At 56.4% G+C, this 23163-nt stretch overlaps 1 protein-coding gene and 1 pseudogene across 10 annotated transcripts; both read right to left on the reverse strand.

Annotated features, from left to right (window-relative positions):
- Positions 1-1068: 1068 nt before the first annotated feature.
- ATP13A1 (ATPase 13A1) lies at positions 1069-18935 on the reverse strand. Of its 10 annotated transcripts, none has more exons than XR_013409286.1 (26): positions 18495-18935; positions 15157-15246; positions 14864-15054; positions 12595-12667; positions 12249-12404; positions 12100-12169; positions 11913-12019; positions 11308-11437; positions 11132-11187; positions 10782-10908; positions 10570-10707; positions 10375-10495; positions 9802-9959; positions 9249-9424; positions 9065-9175; positions 7877-8002; positions 6978-7086; positions 5041-5240; positions 4868-4964; positions 3443-3603; positions 3258-3372; positions 2973-3169; positions 2069-2323; positions 1745-1856; positions 1518-1661; positions 1069-1403 (listed from the first exon to the last, which is right to left on the reverse strand). XR_013409286.1 is itself a non-coding variant. In XM_015123404.3 (26 exons), exons 1-26 carry the CDS (start codon positions 18903-18905, stop codon positions 1293-1295), a joined length of 3630 nt encoding a protein of 1209 aa, XP_014978890.1. In that variant the 5' UTR covers positions 18906-18935; the 3' UTR covers positions 1069-1292. The 10 variants fall into 10 exon arrangements, 9 of the variants coding, with proteins under 9 accessions (XP_014978890.1, XP_077834627.1, XP_077834628.1 ...); XM_015123404.3 differs by having other exon boundaries at positions 2069-2211; XM_077978501.1 differs by having other exon boundaries at positions 2069-2211; positions 3443-3674; positions 4834-4964.
- A 3948-nt stretch (positions 18936-22883) lies between these two features.
- On the reverse strand, positions 22884-22966 carry LOC144337585 (U6 spliceosomal RNA; annotated as a pseudogene).
- Between the last annotated feature and the right edge of the window lie 197 nt (positions 22967-23163).

A 23163-nucleotide genomic window follows, 5' to 3' on the forward strand; every position in this document is an offset into this window, starting at 1 on the left:
CAGATATTTGTGCTACCCCGAATCCCACGGAGCCCCAGCCCCCTCCTCCCTGAATGGTTGCAGAATCCACCCGTCCCGGAGAGCCCCTCTCAGGAGCTCCCACAACCCGCGACCCCGCTGATTCCCTTGCCCAGATTGTCTCTCAGAGCCCTGAAACCACCAGGGCCCCGCTGGAGCCATGGCGCCCCCTAGTGGAGGCCTGATATTCTGTCCGATTCCAACCAAAATTCTAATACTCTGGGGCTGGCGAACCAGAGGCCAGGGGCCTGGGGGATGCTCCCTCCGTGACCCTCAAAGCTGGATCAGGCTCAAGGCCCCAATTCCAGCACACCAGGGAGCAGCCCTTTTAGGTAGGGGGTGGAGGTTTGTCCAGAAGCACCAGCTCTGGGGTTGCCACAAGCCGCTTGTCAGTTATAAAAATGTTCCCACACCCAGCACAGTGGAATTTTGGGGCTGGAAAGAGACTTTAAAGTATGTTTATAACTTTGCGTCCTAAAGGCTTTGGCTGTTAAGGAGGCAAGGATTCTCTGACTGGCTCCGCGCTGCCTACTCTGCAATTCTTGAGTTGTGATGAGTGAGTCCATTGAAAGGAACAACACTATCAACCTAAGAGCCAAGCCAGGTTTCCAGGTCACATCCTGGCTGATGCTCAGCCAGCGCTCCCTGACTGTGACAGATGGTAGAGCAGCGCACGACCCCAAAGAGCGTGACAGAGTCAGGACTTGTAATGATGCACATCATATTCCTCAAGTCTCAGACACCACCCGAGAGGAAGGCATGCTGTTATGTATCACGGGAAAAAAAAAATAACCACACATCCTAAGGCTTCTCTCAGCACCTGAGTTGTTAAAATGTGAAACAGACCACAGAAATGTGGGGGTTCTTGTTAAACTAGAAAATATGCACTGAATTATCTGGGCAGGGACTAGTCCATGTTCAAGTGCTGAAAGTGCTTGAGGGATTCACCAATAACATCACAAGGCCTGTGGGGAGGGTGACCTTCCTCAGTGACCCTCTGTCCCCGAGCCCCCAGCAAACAGTGTGGCACAGACGAAGTGGAGGCAGGGCTTTTTAAAATCTCAGATGCTGCTTTATTTACCAAAGGTGCTGGCTCGGGGCTGGTTCTGCTGGCCAAGCCAGCCGATGGCTCTGGGGGTCCCAGCTCAGTCTTCCAAGGGCAAGACTGTACAGCCTTGCTGTGGGGGGTTGGGGGCAGGGTTCCCTCCCGGGGCCCTGGTGGGGTTCCCGCCCAGCGGCAGCCAGGGTGGGCAGTGGGTACCAGCACTGCCGTTTCAGGAAGGCACTTTCAGCTTCGGGGTCCCCAGGAAGAACTGCAGGACACGGTCGGCCAGGAGCGCCAGGCAGAAGTCCAGGAGCAGGACCTGGGCGATGACCAGCTTGAACTGTCGGGGCAGGGAGGGATGGTGAACTGGAGACCTGAAGCCCAGCCCAGGGTCACTGCCACAGGAGGGACCCATCAAGCTGAGCCCCAGGGTCACCTCCACAGGGCCACTGACCTCCACAGGGATGTCCACGAGGCCAAACTGGCTGTTGAAGTCGGGTGAGGAGCCGAGGAGCAGGCCGACGATGGCCAGGAGTGAAACTGCCAGACTCCACACCAGGGGCTTGTTCTCCGGCAGGCTCTCCATGAAGGGCGGGCCCTGTGGGGATGAGGGACAGATGGCTTCATGGGGTGGGGCTGGGTGGGCACACAGGGAGTGTTTGGGTGGGGCCCAGGCCTTACTTTGTAGTTGATGGCGAAGGTGGCCATCTGCATGGCCATGGCCATGATGTAGACAGTGCTGTTGACCAGGCTCGGCTCAAACTCCTTGTACAAGTCCACGAACTGCTCCTGCCTACAAGGATACACGGGAGTCAGGGCCCCCTCTCCTGCTCCGGCTCACACACCCTCTGTGGCTTCCTGCTACTCAGAGCTAGTGACTGCCTGGCCTAGTGCCCCTCCCTGGGCTCCCTGGACAACCCCCAGGCTCTCCTGCTGATGTCCGTAGAGTCATCCTCCTGCTACTCTCAGCTGCAGGGACATCACCTCCTCCAAGGCAGCACTTACTTCTCGGGGCTCCGGGCCTGGGCCTCACGGTACAGGTAGACGAGGCTCAGGAAGTGCACAAAGAACTGGAGCATGACGGTGAGGATGGTGTACAGGTTGAAGATGTTAGGCAGGGGCCGTTCTCGGGAGAGGGTCTTGAGGGGCTGCAGCAGCAAGGCAGGTGGGGGAGTCAGGACCTGGCTCACTCAGGGCCACCCGGCCCACTCAGCAGGCAATAACCTCCCGGGAGAGCTTGTGTAGAGCCGCCACCAAATCCTGGGGGATTCCATGGGTCGGCACCAGTCCCTGGAGCCCTGCCTGCCTCTCACCCGAGCCCAGGGCTGCCTCCCTAGCCCTGGCTCCGCCATCCAGGCTCCCCGTGGCAGCCACAGGGGCCTGAGAATCATGAAGCAGATCCTGCCCTCCCTGGAGCCCACGGGACAGGCACAGTCCCGCCCAGCCAATCTCCTACCCCCTCCAGCCACCGGCGTCAGCTCATGCCTGTTTGGAGCCTATATGTCCAGTTCCCGGCGGCTGACCCCCCTGGTTCTTTACACCTCAGCCTGAGTGCCGGCGTCACACAGGCCTCCCCAGCTGTCCACCAGCCTGTCCTGTGTAGCCTGTGACCCGCTTTGTTGTTTTTTTACCCTCTTGATGATTGTTCATTGCTGGTGGGGCTCTGTGGGGCCCACCCCTGGGACCCCTGCCTGTGGACAGGTGTGGGACCCCAAGCTGTGCCACCTGGAGGGGTCTGGGTGCCTCAGTCCGCACCTGCCCTGCTGGCATTTCCTGAGCCATCCGAGGTATAGCCCCCACCTCTGGGGCCCCGAGTCCTGTAACTTGGGGATGACAATTCCCGTGCCTATAACAGCCTGGCCCTGGCTGGCCCATGCATCCCTGGCCTTCCAGCACCTCTGGGGCCCACCTTGGAACGGGAGATGAAGAGGAAGCAGCCGGCCAGCAGCAGCCCCTGTAGAGTGGCCTGGAAGTCACTGAACTTGACCCCTTCCAGGTAGAGGACGCTCTGGCTGTAGGCCAGGATGAGGGCATTGAGCGCCAGGATCTTGAACATCTGTAGCGTGGTCACCAGCGTGCAGCGGCCCTGCTTGATCACATGGCAGACTGCGGGGTGGTAGGGAGGCAGGTGTGGGTGTGGGTATGGGTATCAAGGGGGGAACGAAGGGAGGGGGAGCGGGGGCAAGCAACTCACTGCACTGGATGGATGAGAGCTTGGAGGTGAAGGGTGCTGCGATGCTGGCATCCCCCAGTTTCACAATGGGCGTGCTCTCGTCCTCGAGGTCTCGCAGCACCTGGCTCAGGCGGTCCTGTAGGGTAGGCAGTAGTCTGTCAGCCCTGGCCAGGATGGGGTGCAGCGCCTCCCGTCTTGGGACTCACCCTCTGGGAGGTTGGCTGCTCCTCGGAGGGAGGGAGCCCCGACCGCTGCTTGGCTGTCCTGGAGGTCGCTCTGATGCCACTGTTGCTCAGGGTTGGGCTGTCCCGGGGCCGCCGTCGCCGCTCGACAACCCGCTCAGGGGCGTTGGCCAAGAGCGCCACACCTGGGGGCAGGAGGGCGTCAGACGCGGAAGAGCGGGCTCCACGGAGGAGCAGATTGGTGGCTTCAGAGCCACTGCTCCTGAAGCCCCCCCAGCTGGCTCCCATGAGGACAGTTCCCAGACTTCCCATTTCACCTGACACCCTAAGAAGACCTCAGAGAGCGCCCATGTTGCTTTCTACAAACTACTTTAAGAAAACAAACCACCAACAACAAACGCCCACAAAATATGCAATGAAAATACACACAACACTAGATGGCGCATCACCTGAGGTCAGGAGTCCGAGACCAGCCTGGCCAACATGGTGAAATCCCGTCTCTACTAAAAATACAAAAGTTAGATGGGCATGGTGGCTGGCGCCTGTAATCCTAGCTACTTGGGAGGCTGAGGCAGGAGAATTGCTTGAACCTGGGAAGTAGAGGTTGCAGTGAGCTGAGACTGTACTATTGTACTCCAGCCTGGGCAACAAGCAAGAAACTGTCTCCAAAAAAAAAAAAAAAAAGGGTTGGGTGGGATGCAGTGGTTCACACCTGTAATTCTAGCGCTTTGGGAGGCCAAGGTGGGTGGATCACTTGAGGTCAGGAGTTGGAGACCAACCTGACTGACATGGTGAAACTCCATCTCTACTAAAAATACAAAAATTAACCGGGCGTGGTGGCACGTGCCTGTAATCCCAGCTACTTGGGAGGCTGAGGCAAGAGAATTGCTTGCCTGAACCCGGGAGGTGGAGGTTGCAGTGAGCCGAGATCGTGCCATTGTACTCCAGCCTGGGTGACAGAGCAAGGCTCCGTCCAACCAAAAAAAAAAAAAAAAGGACAGGGTCTTGCACTGTCACTTAGGTTAGAGTGGATCACACCACTGCCTTGAACTCCCAGACTCAAGTGATCCTCTCACCTCAGCCTCCCAAAGCACTGTGATTCCAGGCAGGAGCCACAGTACTCAGCCACGTGTGTGCTTTTGACAGACATCTGGGGCTATGAACCATCTTTACGGCTTCAGCTCTGGGTTTTCTGAGTCACTCTCCCAACTTGTTGCCTCTCTCCTGGCCTCTGGCCTCCACCCTGCTCTGTTCCTGGGATACTCAAATCCCTTCCTGCCCTCAAAGCCCCTGACCTTGCCACCCCCTCCCATCCCCTGCACTGCTTCCTCATAGGAATTAGCGCCCCCATGGCTGTCACCAAGGGCCGGGTCTGTTTTTCTAGCTCAGTGACATGTCCTCAACACCTGGCCCACAAAGGAAGGAACCACCCAAGCCCACAGCACTCACCCACATCAGCGTGCTTCAGAGCGCCCACATCGTTGGTGCCATCCCCACACATGAGGGTCACGTAGCCCAGCTCCTTCAGGCTGGTGATGACAAACTCCTGTGTCGGCGGAAACAGGCTGAGCAGGGGCTGCGTGCCTACCTCTGTGCCCCGACCCCTAGGGCTGTGCACATACCTTCTGCTTGGGGGCCACGCGGGCGAACACCTGCACGTGGGGGATGAGGCGGAGCAGCTGCTGGGGGTCGGTGGCCTGCAGGTGGGCCAAGCCGTCGCCTGTGAGGCACAGTGCGTGCTCCAGGGCCAGTGCCCTTGGGGAGCCCCGGGCCAGGGGCAGCACGATGCTGCCGTCAATGGAGCGCCACTCGCACTGCCGGCCTGCGGGCAGCACCTAGGGTTAGGGCTGGGGGCTTGGCTTCCCTGGGCTCAGAAGCGCCCTCCCTCCACTCGGACCCCAGCACTAGCTAGTCTCTCTTCTCCGGAGCCCCCACCTCCCTAACCACGCAGGTGACCCCCAGCCCTGCTCTGGGCACTCCACAAAGAACGTCCCTCAGGTGTGCAGGGTGGAACTAAGAGCCTGGGGCCTGAGCTACTTGCCTGAGAGCATGGGACAGAGCCAGATTAGAACCCAGGCAGTCTGACCCCAGCTAAGCCATGCGCCCACCTCATGCAAGGTCCCCCAACCTGAAACACACAGAACGGGGCTATGGCGCTCTCCTTGGGAAACCCCACACCAGGCCCTCACCTATCCCTGCGCCCGTGGCCTCTCTGAAATCCTGTTTTCTTGGGGCTGGGCCCCCTCCCCACTCTGACAGGGCCCCCGAGTTCTCAACATCCTCTTGCTCCACTTCCCCTTTCTTGACGGCTGGCCCTGGCTTGGATGCTGGGCGCTGCGATGGCCGAGGGCGGCCCACCAGCCCTCCCGGCACTGGCCTGCTCACCCTGGACCGTCTCACCCTGAAGGGCAGCACACCTCCACCGGGGGGGCTGGTGCTGCAGCTGTTGCTAGACCAGCTTCACTTTTCAATCAACAATCCTGCTCATCTGCTCCAGGCCACCTGCCCACAATCCCCAGGCCCTGGAAGACCCCGGTAGCTGGGGCTGGGGCAGGGGGAGGCCTGGGACCAACAGAACAGGAGGGCAGGGACCGAGTCCTCTGAGAGGTGGCCTGGAGGTTCTGGAAGCCGCTCTGGCCCAGCCCTGTGGCAACCCCGCGCCATGTGGTTCTCCTTAGGGCCCTCTGTCAACACTCATGCAGGCCCTGGACTGTGTGTGCCCAGGGGGCTTCACCTCTAGCCCTGGGGCAGGTATCTGGTAAGCCCCACACCTCTAGCTGGGAGGGGCTGGATCTGTATGTCTGCCTCTTCATCAGTCTGAATCCAGGGCATTGCTCAAAGAGGTCACCAGGGACAGGTTGGAGCCATGAGCTCTGGAGTCAGGCTGTCTGGGTTCCAATCCTTAGCCATGGGGACATCAAGTGACCTGGGCAAGTGGGTTCACTTCTGAGCTTCTGTCCCTTCTCTACAAAGCAGGGGCCCTGAGAGCTGACCCAGCCAGCTTCCTCCTCTGTGGCGTGGGGAAGGCAAGCCACCCCGTGTGGTGCAGGGTGGGGTGGAGGGACCAATGTAGTAACACGCACAGAGTGCTCTGCCTGGGGTCTGGTGAGGCTGAACACTGAGCAAACTGTGCCATCAACTGCGGCTGAGGATGCCAGCAGTCCCTGTGCTTGGGAAGGGAGCGCTCGGTACATGGGCAGCTTGCTGGGCCAAAAAGGGTGTGAGATGAGGATGATGCTGAGGATAGGGAGTAAGCGTAGTAGGAGCGGTATCTGCCCATGAGTGCACAGGAAACCTGAGCTGGCAGTCAGACTGTCGCCTCATTATGGTAAATAAACACCTACACTCCACACTTCTCGGGACCTGTGACCCAGTGAACACTCGCATGCTGTCCGAGGTGCCCAGTGGGCCAGGGCTGTGATTAGTGGTGCCACCGTGGTGCCAGGCATTTGAAGACACTGTGCTGCTGAGGCCTGGCACACAGGTGGGCTGTTGCGATGGGCGCTGTTCTTGGACTCAGGGTCCCCCTTCCCCACTGTGGGCCAGGCTAGGGCCTCACCTTTCTCAGAGGGAGGCTGCAGGATCAGCGTGTGATCCTTTTCAATGAAGTGCAGCTCCTGGGCCACATGGCATGCAGTGAGCGGGTTGTCTCCTGTGATCATGACCACCTTGGGGAGAGAGGGTCAGAAGCTCAGCAGGGCAGCCTAGGGCCAAGCTCTAGGCCAGAGACAAGGCTGCCAAGTCTCCTTCTAAGGCAGGCCACAGTGAGAGATCCTGGACCTCTAACCGAGACCCTGAATGGGCTTCCAAGGGCCACAATCCACCCCCACCCAGGTCATTTTACACAAATGACACGTGTATGTGTCCTTCTGAAGACACCCTTAGCTTGGATTTGCAATACAAATGAACAACCTGCCCTTGAGGTGGGCCCTCTTTGCTTGGTAGCTGCCTATGGGGGTAATATTTCAACGAACAGGAGGATGGGACCATGACCTCTGGGCCTGGTGGGGACTAACCACATCACCCATCTGACCCAGAGTCATCATCCTTTGAGACAGCTCACTCGCCCCTTGTCTTTTAGCAAAAGACACCCTAAGTCCCAAAATAGAAAACACAAGCCACCAGGACAGGCAGACACTGCCCCCTACCCCTCAACTCCCCAGCCTCAGCTGCCTTCTCTCCAGGATGGCGGTGGATCAGGGAAGTGGAGAGAAGTGCCCCCAGCTTTCCATGATGTGGGGGATGAGGGGAGTGGTCTGTGGAGGTAAGAGGAGCCAGCATAGGCGGGTCCCAGAGTGTCCTTGGGCCAGGAGCAACGTTAGCACCTGAGCTATCATCTTGCTCAGCCAAAATGTGCAGCCTGTGAGACCTGGGTGCCCACCCCCACCATGAAGCTGTAATTGTCATCTCCTCGCCTCTATTTCCCATGCAGAGGGTGGAGCCAACCCGTCCCCATACCCGGTGGGACGCATTCTGGATCTCCCGGATCACGGCCTTGGAGTCAGCCTTGAGCGGGCAGGAGACCACGATGAAGCCGACGAACTTGAGGCTGCACTCCAGGGCCTCCCGCTTGACTTCCCGGGCCTGTGGACAGATGGGGTACCCTCACCATCTGTCCCTCCCTCTACCCACAGTCTGCATTTCCTGAGCTCTGACCATGCGCTAGGAACCAGGGGGATGATGGAAGGCCCTGTTCCCGTAGCGGGGACATGCGAGGGTTGGGAGGGGAGAAATGCCAGGAGGGTACCAGGCACGCTTGGGGGGTGGGATCTGGCAGTGACTGGGAAGTCTGGGTCCCCCGAATGTGGCTCTATGTCCTGGTTGTGGACATGGGCACACCACAGAGTCCCTTGTGCCTCAGCTTCCAAGTCAATGAAGTAGGGACTCTCCCAATAATGTTGGAGTTTAGCCATGAACTCTTACTCCCCGGGGCTCCACCACATACCAGTGACTGGGCAGAGACCCCCTGGCCTTAGGGAGATCACACTGCACCAGGGGAGATGCATGATCAAGAAGGTCACAGAAATCAGAGTACTGAGTGCCACGAGAGAGGAGGTGGGAATGGAATCCAGAGGGGTGTGGAAAGGCCTCAGAAGTGCCCACTCTGAAGGCGATGACGACCTGGGCCACTGGGAAGGGGGCTCCAGGTGCAGGAACGGGGCAGAGCATGCAGGCTGTGAGCCGTGGCCTGGGCTCTGCACACAGCACTGCAACCTAAGGCTAAATTCTGGAAGGATCTACAACTGTAGGATGCAAGCAGAACAAACAGGAGCCAGGAAGAAGCCACGCTGCAGATGTGCCGGTGGTGGAGGCACAGGGTGGGATGTGTGGAGGATGGATGGTGAGAGGACTGATGCCACCAAGCCCTGCCCAAGACCAGGGCAGAAGAGTAGAGCCAGGGACACACCAGGACTGGGGCAGGTGAGGCCTGCATGTGCTCTGCATGAGCCAGGACTGGGTGGTTCCCCACAGCAGGAGACAGACTGAGTGCCATTTGGGGTCTCCAAAGGTAGAAGCTAGAAGTGGGGCAAGGAGGACAAAATCGCGACCATTCAACTTGGCACTGTAGGGCACAGGAAGTGACTCAGGGAGGAGCTGACGGGCCAGGCACATGGTGAAGGCGGGTGGGGGAGCCTGGGCCCGTACCTGCTGGTGAGTGAGGTGTCCCAGCTCCTTGTACCCCAGCGCCAGGACGCGGGCTCCTTCCCGGGAGATCTCGGTGTGGATGTAGTGGTAGTCAGGCGGGCACTGGGAGAACTGCAGGGAACGCAGGGGGATGTCACTGGCTGCCCCGCGCCCCACCCCTTGCCCCAGGCTGAGGCCAGCTCACCATGGAGTGCAGGGTTTCGGGGGCCCCCTTCACGGCCGCGATGTAGCAGAGGTCAGTGGAGCCCAGCTTCTCATACGAGGCAAGCACGGACATTCGCTTCAGGGCACTGGCAAAATGAAAGCGCTGGTGAATTTTCAGCCCCTGAGTTTTAATACTTCGGGGGAATACTTTCTCATCTGGAAACAAATAAGTACGAGTCCTGAGGGGCTTTGCTCCAAAGAGGCAGCCAAGCCCCTATCTCTCCCCCCGGCCTTCCCCACCTCCCTCCTGCCACCCCCAGGGCCTGATCGGGGGCTGCGGGCTAGAGCAGGGGTTGGTCCAGAGCTGGGAGACCTGGGCTCGGAGGACCCTGGTACTGTGGCTTCCGCCAGGACAGGGCAGATTACAACCCAGAGGAACACCCAAGGATGTGAACCTCTGGCCATCCACCTCGGGGAGCATCAGAACTGTAGGTCTGTCTGTCCCCAAGATCCTCTGAAGGTGCAGCCCACCTGCCTAGGGCTGTGAGAGCCAGTGGCTCCCCCTTGCTGGGCCTGAGGCCCCAGCCCCTCACCTTTGGTCAGCGTCCAGTCCACGGCCGTCAGCATGGCCTTCTCTAGGGGGTCACCCACGAGGGTGCCGTCGTCCAGCTGCATGAGCGAGTGGCACGAGGCCAGGGCCCGGTGTGTTTCTACAGGGATGTTGGACACAGGAGTCACCTCCTTCCCGTCTCTGCAAGGACAGGGAACAGCTGGTTACAGGGTGCAGGCGGGTAGGGCGAAGCTACATCTCCATCAGCAGAAGAACCCATTGACATTCATTCTGTGCCAGTCACTGGGGGCCTTGGGCGCCAACTGTGTCTTTGAGACCCGCACCTGCTTCACAGATGCCCCCAGAAGCCAGGCATCGTGCATGCGGGTACTGCGGTCGCATGGCTGGCGTGGGATGTTCCAGGCCTGAGCTAAGCCCCCATGCCGCTGCCACGGCTCACGCCCAGGACTTTGTGGGGAGCCCCTGGAAATGAACCCCTGAGGCAGGGCCTCGGACGGGCCCTCACTGCAACAGCTTGGGGTGGATGCGCCACCTGTCTCTCGACTTCCCAGAAACCCCATCTGGGTGACCTTTGGCCCAGGCCCCCGACACTCACCTCAGCCCGGCAACACCGCGCACCACCAGGCTGTCACTGGTCAAGGTCCCCGTCTTGTCAAAGCAGCACACCTCGACCTTGCCAGCAAAGGGGATCCGGAAGGGCTCTGTGCAGTACATGTCTAGGGGTGGGAGTGAGGTCAGGGGTCCTGCTTGGCCCCAGCCCACTCGGCCCCACCCCATTTGACACACTCACAGAGCTTGGCCAGGGCGATGAGGGAGGTGTTCACGGCCAGGGACAGCTCGATGGGCAGCTCAGGAGGCACAACCGAGGTGAGGATCAGGGTGCACTCCAGAAACAGCTTGTAGCGGTTCCGGCTGGGGTCCTTGGTACCTGTGGAGACAGGGCCTGCCAGCCTGGGGCCTCGGAGGGCAGGAGTAGGGGACCGCAGAGGCCGTGGCGCTTACCTTCAATCCATACGTAGGCGGCTGCAGCAATGGCAAACACCAGGAGGAAGAGGATGAAGATGAAGGTCTCCAGGTTGTTCGCAGTCACCCTCTTGACCCCGAAGAGGATGGTGCGCAGCAGTTTGCCCTGGAGGGATGGAGGGACAGTCTTTCTGCTGTCTGGGCTCCCTCCAGCACCTCAGGCCGGGGAGAGGGGGCCTGGTCTCGGGGTGGCCTCTGTACCCTGGCCCAGGTCCAGGGCTGTGCTGCCAGAGTCAGCCCATGGGGTAGATATTCTGAGGTCTGAAAGGGTTGATGCCTTGGCTGTCCAACTGCCCTGGGGTCCACCCTCCCCAGACCTGGCCCTGCACCTGGGATGTGTTGAATCCGGTTCGCAAGACGTAGGCCACACACCCGTTGTCTACCGCTGGGGAGAGAAGCAGAGTCACTGTCATGCCTGTCTCCTCGTCCTGACTCTCTCATGATCAAGCAAACGGGCAAAGTGGGTGGGAGCCCAGATACCCCTAGATGCTCGTGAGGCACCTACGCTTCAGGCCCGTGGTGGCTTTCTGTGGGGGAATGTGCTGCACCACCTTGGTGCCCCCGAAGATGACATGTAGCCGGGAGTCGGCCTGGAGGTCCAGCACCCTGTCTGGGCTGAGGTCTTCGATGGGTTCCTGGGGAGGAAGATCATGAATCTGGATGACCAGGCCCACCTTGGTTCCTTTTCCATCTGAGTTCCTGGACAGCTGGACCTTGAGGCTGGAATGAGCCAGGGGGCTCCCCACCCAACCAGCACATTCCACCCAGCTCCCGGGTCCTCACCCTCACCCCATCCTGTCTTTCCCCACTGCACTCACAGTACCCGTTCCCTGGGGCCTGCACCTAGCCTCGTCCGGGACTCACCCGCTCCAGGCTGCTCCCAGCCCACCTTGGTCTGACATCCCAGGGCACCAATGTACCCTGGATGCCCTTGGCTCTCTCACCTCCTTCCTCGCCCCCACCACCCAGCTCCCCAGTACACAGAGCTCATCCATGCTCACCCTGCCTCCTCCGCCTGTGCCTGGGGGGATCCCTGCCACCCCCTGGGCCTCCACCTCCTGGCCTGTTTCCTCCTGAGTAGTTTGAGGATACCCATCCCCCACTAAGCACCTTCATCTGTGGCACGGACTCCCCCGTGAGCATGGCCTCGTCCACGATGCAGCGGCCTCGCAGCAGAAGCACATCACAAGGCACCAGGTTCTCCTGTGGGGAGCGGCCTGCAGGGCAGAGGTAGGAGGGTTGGCCAGAGGCCCTGAGGCTGGGGGTCCCACTGGGACTGAGCAGAACCCGGCCTCACCGATGGAGACGATGTCCCCTGGTACGATCTCATCACTGGCAATGGGCCTCCACTTGCGGCTCCGGTAGACCTGGGTGGGACACGCGTGTGTCAGCACAGAAGCCGCATCTGTGCCACGCCCCCTACCTGGGCCTCCCCAGCAGCTGCACCTGGATCATGTGGGGCTTGTTGCCCATCTTCCGGATCTCCGACATGTTCCGCATCTGCTGCTGCACCAGCGAGGCTTCGAACGCCACCAGCATGGATAGCGTGAAAACGCTGTAGTACCAGTACTCATCCAGGCACCAGAGCCCCACACAGAACACCTGTGGGACGCCAGCCCATCTGTTCTTGCTCTACCTGCCCTGTTCCCATGAGCCCCTTCTTTCTGCCCACCGGCTCTGACATGTGAGGATGGGGAGAAGCTTCCAGGTTTGGAAGTGGTGGGCAGGCTTGCTCTGGCTAGGAAAGCCCCAAGGGAGGAAATGGGGAGATGGGCCAGAGCTGCTGCCTTACCTGAAATACAAAGAAGGGGGCTGTGGCTCTCTCCTTGAAAAGCTCCGAGAAGTCAGGCACCACCATCTCAGCCCTGCAAGAGACCAGGCCCCATCCTGTTCCCAGGGCAAGGCCTCTGGGGTGTGGAGCCTCCACCCTGACCCCTCCAACCTGAGCATGGCAGGCCCCTCTCAAGAAACCAAGAGCCACATGTGGGTGTCAGGAGCCCTGGCGAGCTTCCAGATGGGAGGATCCATTTGACTGTGGCTCTCCCTCATCCTGGCTGCGCCTGGGGTAGACACGCTGCCCGCCCACAGCCCTCGGCTCTGCATAAACCAGATGAAGCTCCTGAATCTGCAATATGCTCTTCCCGGCAGCCTGGGGCTGGTGTCAGACGAGAGCCCATCATCTGGTCGAATGACGCAGCAAGTAGAGAAGGAACCTCTGATTGAAGGATGGAGGCCCTGAAGCTACAGACAGCAGAAGACACTGAGACCCAGCCCCACCAAAGCTGAGATTTTCTACGATTCCTGAATTAAAGCCCCAGAATGGGTCAAGTAGGGTGGTTCATGCCTGTAATCCCAGCACTTTGGGAGGCTGAGGCAGGAGGAGTGCTTGAGCCCAGGAGTTGGAGACTAGCCTGGGCAACACCATGAGACCTTCTCTTTACAAAAATTTAAAAATTAGCTGGGGGTGGTGGTGCGTGCCTGTGGTCCCAGCTGTTTGGGAGGCTGAGGCAGGACGAATGCTTGAGCCCAGGAGTTCAAGGCTGCAGTGAGCCATGATCACACCACTGCACTCCAGCCTGGGTAACAGAGTTAGACCCTGTCTCCAAAAAAAAAAAAAAAAAAAAAACCACAAAACAAACAAAAACAAAACGCTCAAGAATGCAACAACTCGGGCCTAAGGGTGTGTTCTGCAGCACTCTGTGCTAGGGCCCAATCTGATCAGGGCGCCAGTCATGTCAACGAGGGTCATTCTCGCTCTGCCCTTTAACTGGATGGACGTCTTATGTATGGGATGTGAGAAGAGGAAACCAAAGAGCAACCCCGTTGCTATGAAACAATAAGCCCTTCCCTTGTATCTTGCTGGGTACCTTTGCGTGAGTAAGAAGAGCATGAAAGGGAACGTAGTTACCACAGGTCATTAATGTGACTGGCCAACCTTGGGGTAGGGGAAGTCGCTAAATGTTTCTTATAAATCCTTGTATTAGACTGATAGTTGTAGTCAACATATCTGTAATCTCTGAACAGTGATTAAGTCAGGAAAGAGCTCCCTAGGTGTTCTGTGGGTTTCCAGGTTGAGGACCATTGTCACAAGGCCATGATGGGGTCTGGAGCCCAGTTCTCAGCTCCCAGCCACGTGTCAGCATTTGCAGTTTTGGTGAAGATGAAGGGATAGGGTGTGCATCACACATTGGCCATTGTATTCAGTACAAAAGACCAGACCTGGTCACTGTCTTCATCACCATTCCTGAAGTGCTGAGATGCGCAGACACGAAACAGTGAGGATTAAAATGTTCAGGTTGGGTGCAGTGACTCACGCCTGTAATCCCAGCACTTTGGGAGGCTGACTTAAGAGGATCGCTTGAGGCCAGGAGTTTGAGACAAGCCTGGGCAACATGGCGAGACCCCATCTCTACAGAAATAAACAAACATTTTTAAAGAATTTAAAATGAAGCAGTTGCTGAGGAGGGGCCACAGGCCAGACTCCTGTGGAGAACCTTATACTCAGGGTCTCACACCTCAGAGCACGGGCTTCCAGCTGCAGGCCCTCTGGGGTTCCTGCCAACAGGCAAGTTCAGGGGAGACTGGACTTAGAGCATGTTGCTCAAACAGCGTCACATTCACCTGGGATGTTTGGCTAAAAGGGCAGATTTGGCCAGGTGCAGTGGCTCACGCCTGTAATCCCAGCACTTTGGGAGGCCACCATGGGAGGATCACCTGAGGTCAGGAGTTCAAGACCAGCCTGGCCAACATGGTGAAACCCCTGTCCCTACTAAAAATACAAAAATTAGCCAGGGGTGGTGGTGGGGGGCCTGTATTCCCAGCTACTTGGCAGGCTGAAGCAGGAGAATTGCTTGAACTAGGAAGGCGGAGGTTGCGGTGAGCTGAGATTGCGTCACTGCACTCCAGCCTAGGTGACAGAGCGAGACTCAGTCTCAAAAAAAAATATATTAATAATAAATAAATAAAAGGGCAGATGCCTCTGTCCCGTTTCCTAGGCACCCTGAATCAGGAGAGGAGCAGGACAGAAAGGCAAAGGTGCTACAAGCAAATCAAGGACTCACTTGTTGCTCCCAAATTTCTTCTCAGCTGCTCGGATCTCTGAGTCTTCCTGGAAGCCTCTGTTGCTCTGATAGTATGAGAAGGCGTTTCCCACAGGAAAGGCCACGGGGACAAACTGCTTCTTCTCCAGGGCATCGTAGGAATACTTGATCTTCTGGAATTCGAAGGACAGCACCTCGAGCCCGTCTTCGCCCTGTGGCAGAAGATGTGTTCGCCACAGAGGCCCCTGACCTTGGGGTGTCAGCGCCTGAGAATCCCACTCAAGCCCCTCCTCCAGGAGCCCAGCAGTCCCTACCTCATTGCGGTGCAGGGCCACAAGCTCTGTGGAGCCATTGTTGGGGGTTGGCACCACCTTCACGAACGTCGCTTTGCTGGGGTCATACTCCTGACAGAGACAAAGAAAGCACTGCGGCTTAGCTCTTCTCAACCTACAGTTCCAAGACCTCCCCTGGGGAGGTTTTGGATGCAGCAGCTCTATTTTTCTATATTCTGAAACATGCCACTGGGCTCTGGTGCTGCCTCTGTCACTCCTTCGTCTATCATCAGGACAAAGGAGACCACCTTGCTGTGCCTCTGGTGCCATACTTAAAGCTGAGAGCCCAAGGCTGTACGCGGTGACTCACACCTGTAATCCCAGCACTTTGGGAGGCCAAGGTGGGCGGATCACTTGAGGTCAGGAGTTCGAGATCACCCTGGCCAAAGTGGCGAAACCCTGTCTCAACTAAAAATACAAAAATGAGACGGACATGGTGGTGCAAACCTATAATCTCAGCTACTTGAACCTGGGAGGCGGAGGTTGCAGTGAACCAAGATTGCATCACTACACTCCAGGCTGGGTGATAGAGTGAGACCCCATCTCAATTAAAAAAAAAAAAAAAACAACAGCCAGGCACAGTGGCTCACGCCTGTAATCCCAGCACTTCGGGAGGCCAAGGCAGGCAGATCACGACGTCAGGAGATTGAGACCATCATGGCTAACACGGTGAAACTCCATCTCTACTAAAAATACAAAAAATTAGCCGGGTGTGGTGGCAGGTGCCTGCAGTCCCAGCTACTTGGCAGGTTGAGGCAGGAGAATGGCGTGAACCTGGGAGGCAGAGCTTGCAGTAAGCCAAGATCGCGCCACCACACTCCAGCCTGGGTGACAGAGCGAAACTCCGTCTCAAAATAAAAAGGTCGGGCGCAGTGGCTCACGCCTGTAATCCCAGCACTTCGGGAGGCCGAGGCAGTGGGGCGGGGGTGGGGGCAAATCACGAGGTCAGGAGTTCGAGACCAGCCTGGCCAATATGGTGAAACCCCGTCTCTACTAAAAATACAAAAAAAAAAAAAAAAAAAAGTTGGGCATGGTGGCAGTCACCTCTAGTCTCAGCTACTCGGGAGGCTGAGGCAGAAGAATCACTTGAACCCGGGAGGCGGAGGTTGCAGTAAGCCGAGGTTGTGCCACTGCACTCCAGCCTGGGCTACAAAGCCAGACTCCGTCTCACAAACAAACAAAAACCTCCAAAAAACAAAACAAAAACAAAAACAACAAAAACAAAAAAGCTGGGAAGCTGGGTGCACAGACAGCACCGAATGTCCAGGACTCTGCTCTGCTGATGGTGACATGAACTCAAATAGGAAGAAGGCTGCCGGGCACCCACCCAGTATGCCCTCAATTCACATGAGCCAAGCCCCCGCCCCCATCACAGGCCCCCTGGCCTTCTGCTCAGCTCTGCCTCTTCCACCAACCCTGCTCACTACACTCCACAGCTCCACATGCACATGGGGCTCCACCTCGCTTCAGCCTCAGCAAAGGGCCTTCGCACGTGTTTTCTCCGCCCGGAATACACATTAACACAGCTCCTTTGCTGCCTCAGGCTTTTGCTGAAACATCACCTTCCCAGGAGCCCCTCCCTGGCTGCCCCATCTAAAGTTCCCGGCAATGTTCCATCCTGTCCTGATGTTAGATGTCATCTTTCTTTAGCATCAACTGCTGACTATGAGTTCTCCCTCCCAGTAACACCACAAAGGCAGGGGGATTTGTCTGTTTTGTTCACTGCTGTTTCCCCAGCACCAAGGACACAGAAATGTTGAATGGAGCTCGTTCAGTGCTCCCTGGATCCTGTGAACCGCATCCATCCCTCTGCGGCTCTGCTAGACGGAGCCGCATGGAGACCCGGGAGCACAATGACGACCCGCAGAAACAAAGCACCATCCCACGGGTGGTTCATGGGCCTCCAAACCAGGCAGCAAATAATAACAATCACATAACTACAAATGTGACGTCATGGAAGAAAGGTACAAGAGGCTATACGCCATGCTGGCCCCAGGGATGGCACTTTGCAGATATCATCTCCGTTCTCATGATGGCACCCAGAGGTAGGTGTTACGGTTCTCGGTTTACAGAACTGGGAAACTGAAACTCAGAAGGCAGAAGCGGCCCTTTCTGAGATCTGAATCAAACCCAGACCCGCCTCTCCTGGCTGATGGCTGATCAGCTCCTCCCACTTCTCCAGCCCTGGAGAGGAAGTTAAGAGCTAAGCTGTTTAGCTGCAGGTCAAAAGGCAGCTGAAGTTTGAGCGGTGCCACAGTCCCCTTAACCTCTATTTTGTCCCTCATTGGCATCTTTCACTGTACTACCTCAAAAGCCACCAAGTTGAGCTCCTCCCCTGGGATAAATCTCTTTGAAGGACAGAACAGGTTCAGTCTCTCAGGAGAGAAGAATGAGGATTCTACCCACATTCAGAGCCAGAGAGGGTAGGGGGCTTCTGTCTTTCTGCAGCCCTTGATGCTGTTCCCTTTTCCTCTTCTTGAGGCAAACACACTCCTGGGATCAGAGGGGAAGCGTCCTGATATACCTCAGTGTCCATGGCTGCAAACCTGCTGGTGTCACCTGAGGCAGGCCCAGAGAGATGGCACAGTCACTGCTTCAGGCCCAGGGCAGCTCACATTCACCAACTCCTCCGAGGACACTTGGTCATTCAGAACTATAGGTCAGGAGCGCGACCTTGCTTGCTGTTGTATCCTGAGCAGAACTATCACCACCCTCATTTTGCGAAAAGACATCGTGTTAGTGACTCGCTCATAAACACTTCTGCCTCTCTTCAACATTGTGATTAACTGCATTTCATGCTCCCTTCCATCACAGTATGGAAGACCACTGAGCACTGGACAGCAAGACTTGGTTCAGTCTACGAACAAATTAAGCTTCATAGATGGGGGAAACCTATCCGAGTGGTCTCGCCTTACACTTTGAAAACCAAGGTAAGAGACAAACGAGAAGGAAGATAGGCCCGTTTCCAAAACAACAAGAGTAGTCGCTAATATGGGAACTAGCATTAAGAAGTCCTACCTGACCTGGGCGACGTACGCTGGGCCCTGCGCTAAGCCTTTTACAAGTATTACATTATTGAATCTAAATGACCATACCAGGGAGGACTTCAGAGAAAGGAAATAACCCGCACCAGGGTTGCACAGCAAGTCAGCAGCGGGGTCATGATTAAGCCTGCGCCGAAGTGTAGAGGGTGTCCCTGGGGACCCAGGCCCAGCAGATGGGTGGCCCAGGTCGGGATGGTGACCGACAGGAAGGCCGCAGCTGGGACCTACGGCGAGGCCCGACCCTGCTGGGGGTCGGGCTCGCGCGTACACACTTACCGGGGTGCAGGTGAGCGCGCAATGCGCGTGCACAGACCAATGCCCCGAGAGGACAGTGAGCGCGTGCGCGAGGCAGATGGTGGCAAGCACGAGCAGCGCGGCTTCGGGGATCTGCACCCAACTGCTGCCCCAGCCCCAGCAGCCAGCGGCTGCGGCACCCAACCAGGCCGGATAGAGCAGCCCGGCGAATGGCAGCACCGTGAGGCGCCGCAGCAGCGCCAACCGCCGGTACGGCCACACGGCAGCGACCAGCTCGTCACCGTTCGCTATGAGCGCCGGCCCGGCGGCAAGGAGCGCGCGCGGCTGCGGCGCGGGCTTGGGCTGCCCGTCAGGCCGGGCCCCGCAAGGGCGGGCCGCGCAAGGCCGGACCCCGCAGGGCACCGCGTTGCCCACCGCCGCCGCTGCCGCCATCTTTCCTAGCGCCCGCGCTCACTTCCGGGCAGAGGAACGCCTCACTTCCGAAGTTTTACTTCCGGTAAGCCCTGAGCGCCGCCATGGCGGCCTGGACTAGGAAGAGCCGGGGCAACAAAGCAGGCGGGCCCCGGCAGGGACTGCTGCGGATGCCGCCATGGCAGGCTGTGGCCGGAAGAAGAAGCACGGCGTCGCCATGACAGAGAGGGACTGAAAGACCTAACGCTGCCTGCCTCCGCTGCCACGCCGGACCGAGACCGGAAAAGAAAAGGCCGGCAAGGCGGGCTGGGCGCCACCATGACAGCCTGAATCAAAAAAAGCGAGCCCTCCTCCGTGGCTACACCAGCGCCATCTGTCACGAGGGGCGGAGCCTGCACCCTGCAGAGGCGGGGTCGGGAGCTCCGGCGTTCCAGAGGCGGGGCCTGTTGCGAGGGCGGGGCTTGTGAGGGGCGGGGTCGGGGACCGCCCCGGAACACCACCACACCGGACCAGATAGGAATTATAAAAACTAGCCGATCGCGGTGGCTCACCCCTGTAATCCCAACACTTTGGGAGGCCGAAGCGGGCGGATTACTTGAGGTCAAGAGTTGAAGACCAGCCTGGCCAACATGATGAAACCACGTCTCTACTAAACATACAAAAATTAGCTGGGCGTGATGGCACATACGTGTAATCCCAGCTATTCAGGAGGATGAGGGAGGAGAACTGCTTGAATTCGGGAGACGGAGGTTGCAGTGAGCCAAGATTGCTCCACTGCACTCCAGCCTGGCCAACAGAACAAAACTGTCTCAAAAAAAATGAAACCACATCTCTACTAAAAATACAAAAATTAGCCGGGCGTGGTGGCACATGCCTGTAATCCTAGCTACTCGAGAGAATGAGGCAAGAGAATTGCTTGAGCCTGGGAGACGGAGGTTGCAGTGAGCCAAGATTGCTCAGCCTGGCCAACAGAGCAAGACTGTCTCCGAAAAAAAAAAAAGAAAAATGAATTACAAAAAGTTACTACTTTAACATAAAAAATGAAAATTTGGTGTTTACTTGAAATTACATAGTTCTATATTATTAACTGTACTGTTGCATAAACGCAATTTGAACAAAACCACAATAGGACTACTTACCAGTACCAATTAGTAGGATTAAACAATTAGTATGTGTGACAAATAGTAACAATATTTTGTTTCTTTTTGTCCTCTGATACAGCAAATTTATTTAAACTTAAAATTTATTGGCTATTTAAATTTTGTAGCTTATATTGTTGCATATTCTTTTTTTAATTTTTTTTTTTTTTTTGAGATGGAGTCTCGCTCTGTCACCCGGGCTGGAGTGCAGTGGCCGGATCTCAGCTCACTACAAGCTCCGCCTCCCGGTTACGCCATTCTCCTGCCTCAGCCTCCCGAGTAGCTGGGACTACAGGCGCCCGCCAACTCACCCGGCTAGTTTTTTGTATTTTTTAGTAGAGACGGGGTTTCACTGTGTTAGCCAGGATGGTCTCGATCTCCTGACCTCGTGATCCACCCGTCTCGGCCTCCCAAAGTGCTGGGATTACAGGCTTGAGCCACCGCGCCCGGCCTTTTTAATTTTTTTGAGATGAAGTCTCACTCCGTGGCCCAGGCTGGAGTGCAGTGGCGCGATCTCGGCTCACTGCAAACTCCGCCTTCCCAGTTCAATCCATTATCCCATTTCAGCCTCCCAAGTAACTGGGATTACAGGCGCATGCCACTGCACCAGCTAATTTTTGTACTTTTTTTTTTTAGATGGAGTCTCACTCTCGCCCAGGCTGGAGTGCAGTGGCACCATCTCAGCTCACTGCTACCTAAGCCTCCCGGGTTCCAGCGATTCTCCTGCCTCAGGCTCCCAAGTAGTTGGCTACAGGCGTGGGCCACTACGCCCAGTTAATTTTTTGTATTTTCAGTAGAGACAGGGTTTCACTATGTTGGCCAGGTTGGTCTCGAACTCCTGACCTCGTGATCCACCCACCTCGGCCTCCCAAAGTGCTAGGATTACAGGCCTGAGCCAGCGTTCCCGGCCTAATGTTTTGTATTTTTAGTAGAGACTGGTTTCGCTATGTTGGCCAGGCTGGTCTTGAACTCCTGGCTTCTAATAATCTCGCCGCCTCAGCCTCCCAAAGTGCTAGGATTACAGGTGTGAGCCACGGTGCCCGGTCCTTGTCTTTTGTTTTGTTTTCTTGGGACGGAGTCTCACTCTCGCCCAAGCTGGAGAATATGCCTGGCTGCATATTCTTAAGATACATGACTTTGTAAAAGGAGAAAGGAAATGTAATAGGACTTAATAATCAGATAGTATTGAATAAGATAATCTTCAGTAAAAATAGGAATGACATGTTTCTGTCCCATTATACAGTTCGGTATACTTACTTTTTCAGTTTTTTCTCCAGTATTAATTCTTTCCCATGCAAGGTCCAACCTTCTGCTCTTGGAGTCTGGGACTGGACCCCTTTCTGGTAGAAATACCTTTATAGAATGTTTACTCCAGGCCAGGCAAGGGTGGCTCACGCCTGTAATCCCAGCACTTTGGGAGGCCAAGGCAGGCGGATCACGAGGTCAGGAGATCGAGACCATCCTGGCTAACACGGTGAAACCCCGTCTCTACTAAAAATACAAAAAAATACAAAAAATAAAAATTAGCAGGGCACGGGGAAATGTGCCTGTAGTTCCAGCTACTCGGGAGGCTGAGGCAAGAGAATCGCTTGAACCTGGGAAGCAGAGGTTGCAGTGAGCCGAGATCGTGCCACTGCACTCCAGCCTGGGCGACAGAGCCAGACTCCGTCTCAAAAAAAAAAAAAAAAAAAAAAAGTGGTTTACTCCAGTTTCTCCCTGCATTTAATAATTTTGTTCCCTTTAAGGCGTGTTTTTATTTTATTGACTGAAAATGAGTAGCCTGAGAAGTAAAGTGTAGGAAGCCTTGGCCATAGGACTAATAGCCTCATCTTAAATTCCTGATCTCTGGAGGACATGAGGGCCTCCTACCTGTTCCAGTGACCTGGGAGTCTCCCCAGCTCCAAGGCATGGGGATGGCTTCGTTGAACACGGAGTCTGGAATTCCATGCACACTCGTGTGACCAGTGTTCTGGAAAAAGAAGCAGGAAGGGGCTGGACGCAGTGGCTCACACCTGTAATCCCAACACTTTGAGAGGCCGAGGCGGGCGAATCACGAGATCAGGAGTTGGAGACCAGCCTGGCCAACATGGTGAAACCCCATTTCTACTAAAAATACAAAAATTAGCCGGGAGTGGTGGCAGGCGCCTGAAATCCCGGTTACTCGGGAGGCTGAGGCAAGAGAATCGCTTGAAACTGGAAGGCGGAGGCTGCAGTGAGCTGAGATCGTGCCACTGCATTCCAGCCTGGGCGACAAGAGTGAAACTCCGTCTCAAAAAAAAAAAAAAAAAAAGGCAGCAGCAGCAGCCGCAGGAAGGACCCACTGAGTACAGGAAGCCGACAGGGCCTGCTCTGGAAAACCAGGAGCTGTAAGGTCAGCCGAGAGAAAGGACAAAGAGACCTGAAGTCAATCATGTAAGTTTTATTAACCTGCTGGGCTGCCCTACCACAGTCAGAGGAGGCAGCCCCGCTTACAGACTACAGCGGGACTTTATAGGGCAAGGAACTGGGTCGAGGTGTGAGAACTGAGTCGGAGGTGCAGGTGTCCTGACCGCATCCTGGAGATGTTTTTGCCAGCTTTGTTATGCAAGGTGGACAGGTGTTCTGACCGCATCCTGCAACTGTCTGCCATTTCAGCTGAAGTCTTTTTTTTTTTTTTTTTTTTTTTTAAATTTATTTATTATTATTATACTTTAAGTTGTAGGGTACATGTGCATAACGTGCAGTTTTGTTACATATGTATACTTGTGCCATGTTGCTGTGCTGCACCCATCAACTCGTCATTTACATCAGGTATAACTCCCAATGCAATCCCTCCCCCCTCCCCCCTCCCCATGATAGGCCCCGGTGTGTGATGTTCCCCTTGCGTGTCATCCTTGCGCAGGGGCCATGCTAATCTTCTCTGTATCGTTCCAATTTTAGTATATGTGCTGCCGAAGCGAGCACTCAGCTGAAGTCTTTTGAACAGTTACTGGAAGGGTCAGTGGGGAGGGGTTCTACTTCTAGCCCGGGGTGGAGTTGTGTGGAGGTCACAAAGGACTGTATTGTAAGACTTATGGGGGAAGGAGGGGAACAGTTTGGTTGGGTTGACCCTAACAGGAGCAAGTTCTGCTTCCATGCAAGCCCAAGTCTAAGGTCCCAGA

The sequence above is a fragment of the Macaca mulatta genome, chromosome 19 (genome assembly GCF_049350105.2).
Source record: "Macaca mulatta isolate MMU2019108-1 chromosome 19, T2T-MMU8v2.0, whole genome shotgun sequence".
NCBI classification, from domain to species: Eukaryota; Metazoa; Chordata; class Mammalia; order Primates; family Cercopithecidae; genus Macaca; species Macaca mulatta.

Excerpts from the sequence above, each read along its gene's own strand:
- ATP13A1 (XM_077978500.1), bottom strand. The coding sequence starts at position 18,905 with ATGGCGGCAGCGGCGGCGGTGGGCAACGCGGTGCCCTGCGGGGTCCGG. Across the intron at positions 12,020-12,099 it reads AGGGGACATCGTCTCCATCG|GCCGCTCCCCACAGGAGAAC; the intron begins GTGAGGCCGGGT and ends TCTGCCCTGCAG. Across the intron at positions 11,188-11,307 it reads AGCCACCACGGGCCTGAAGC|CGGTAGACAACGGGTGTGTG; the intron begins GTAGGTGCCTCA and ends TTCTCTCCCCAG.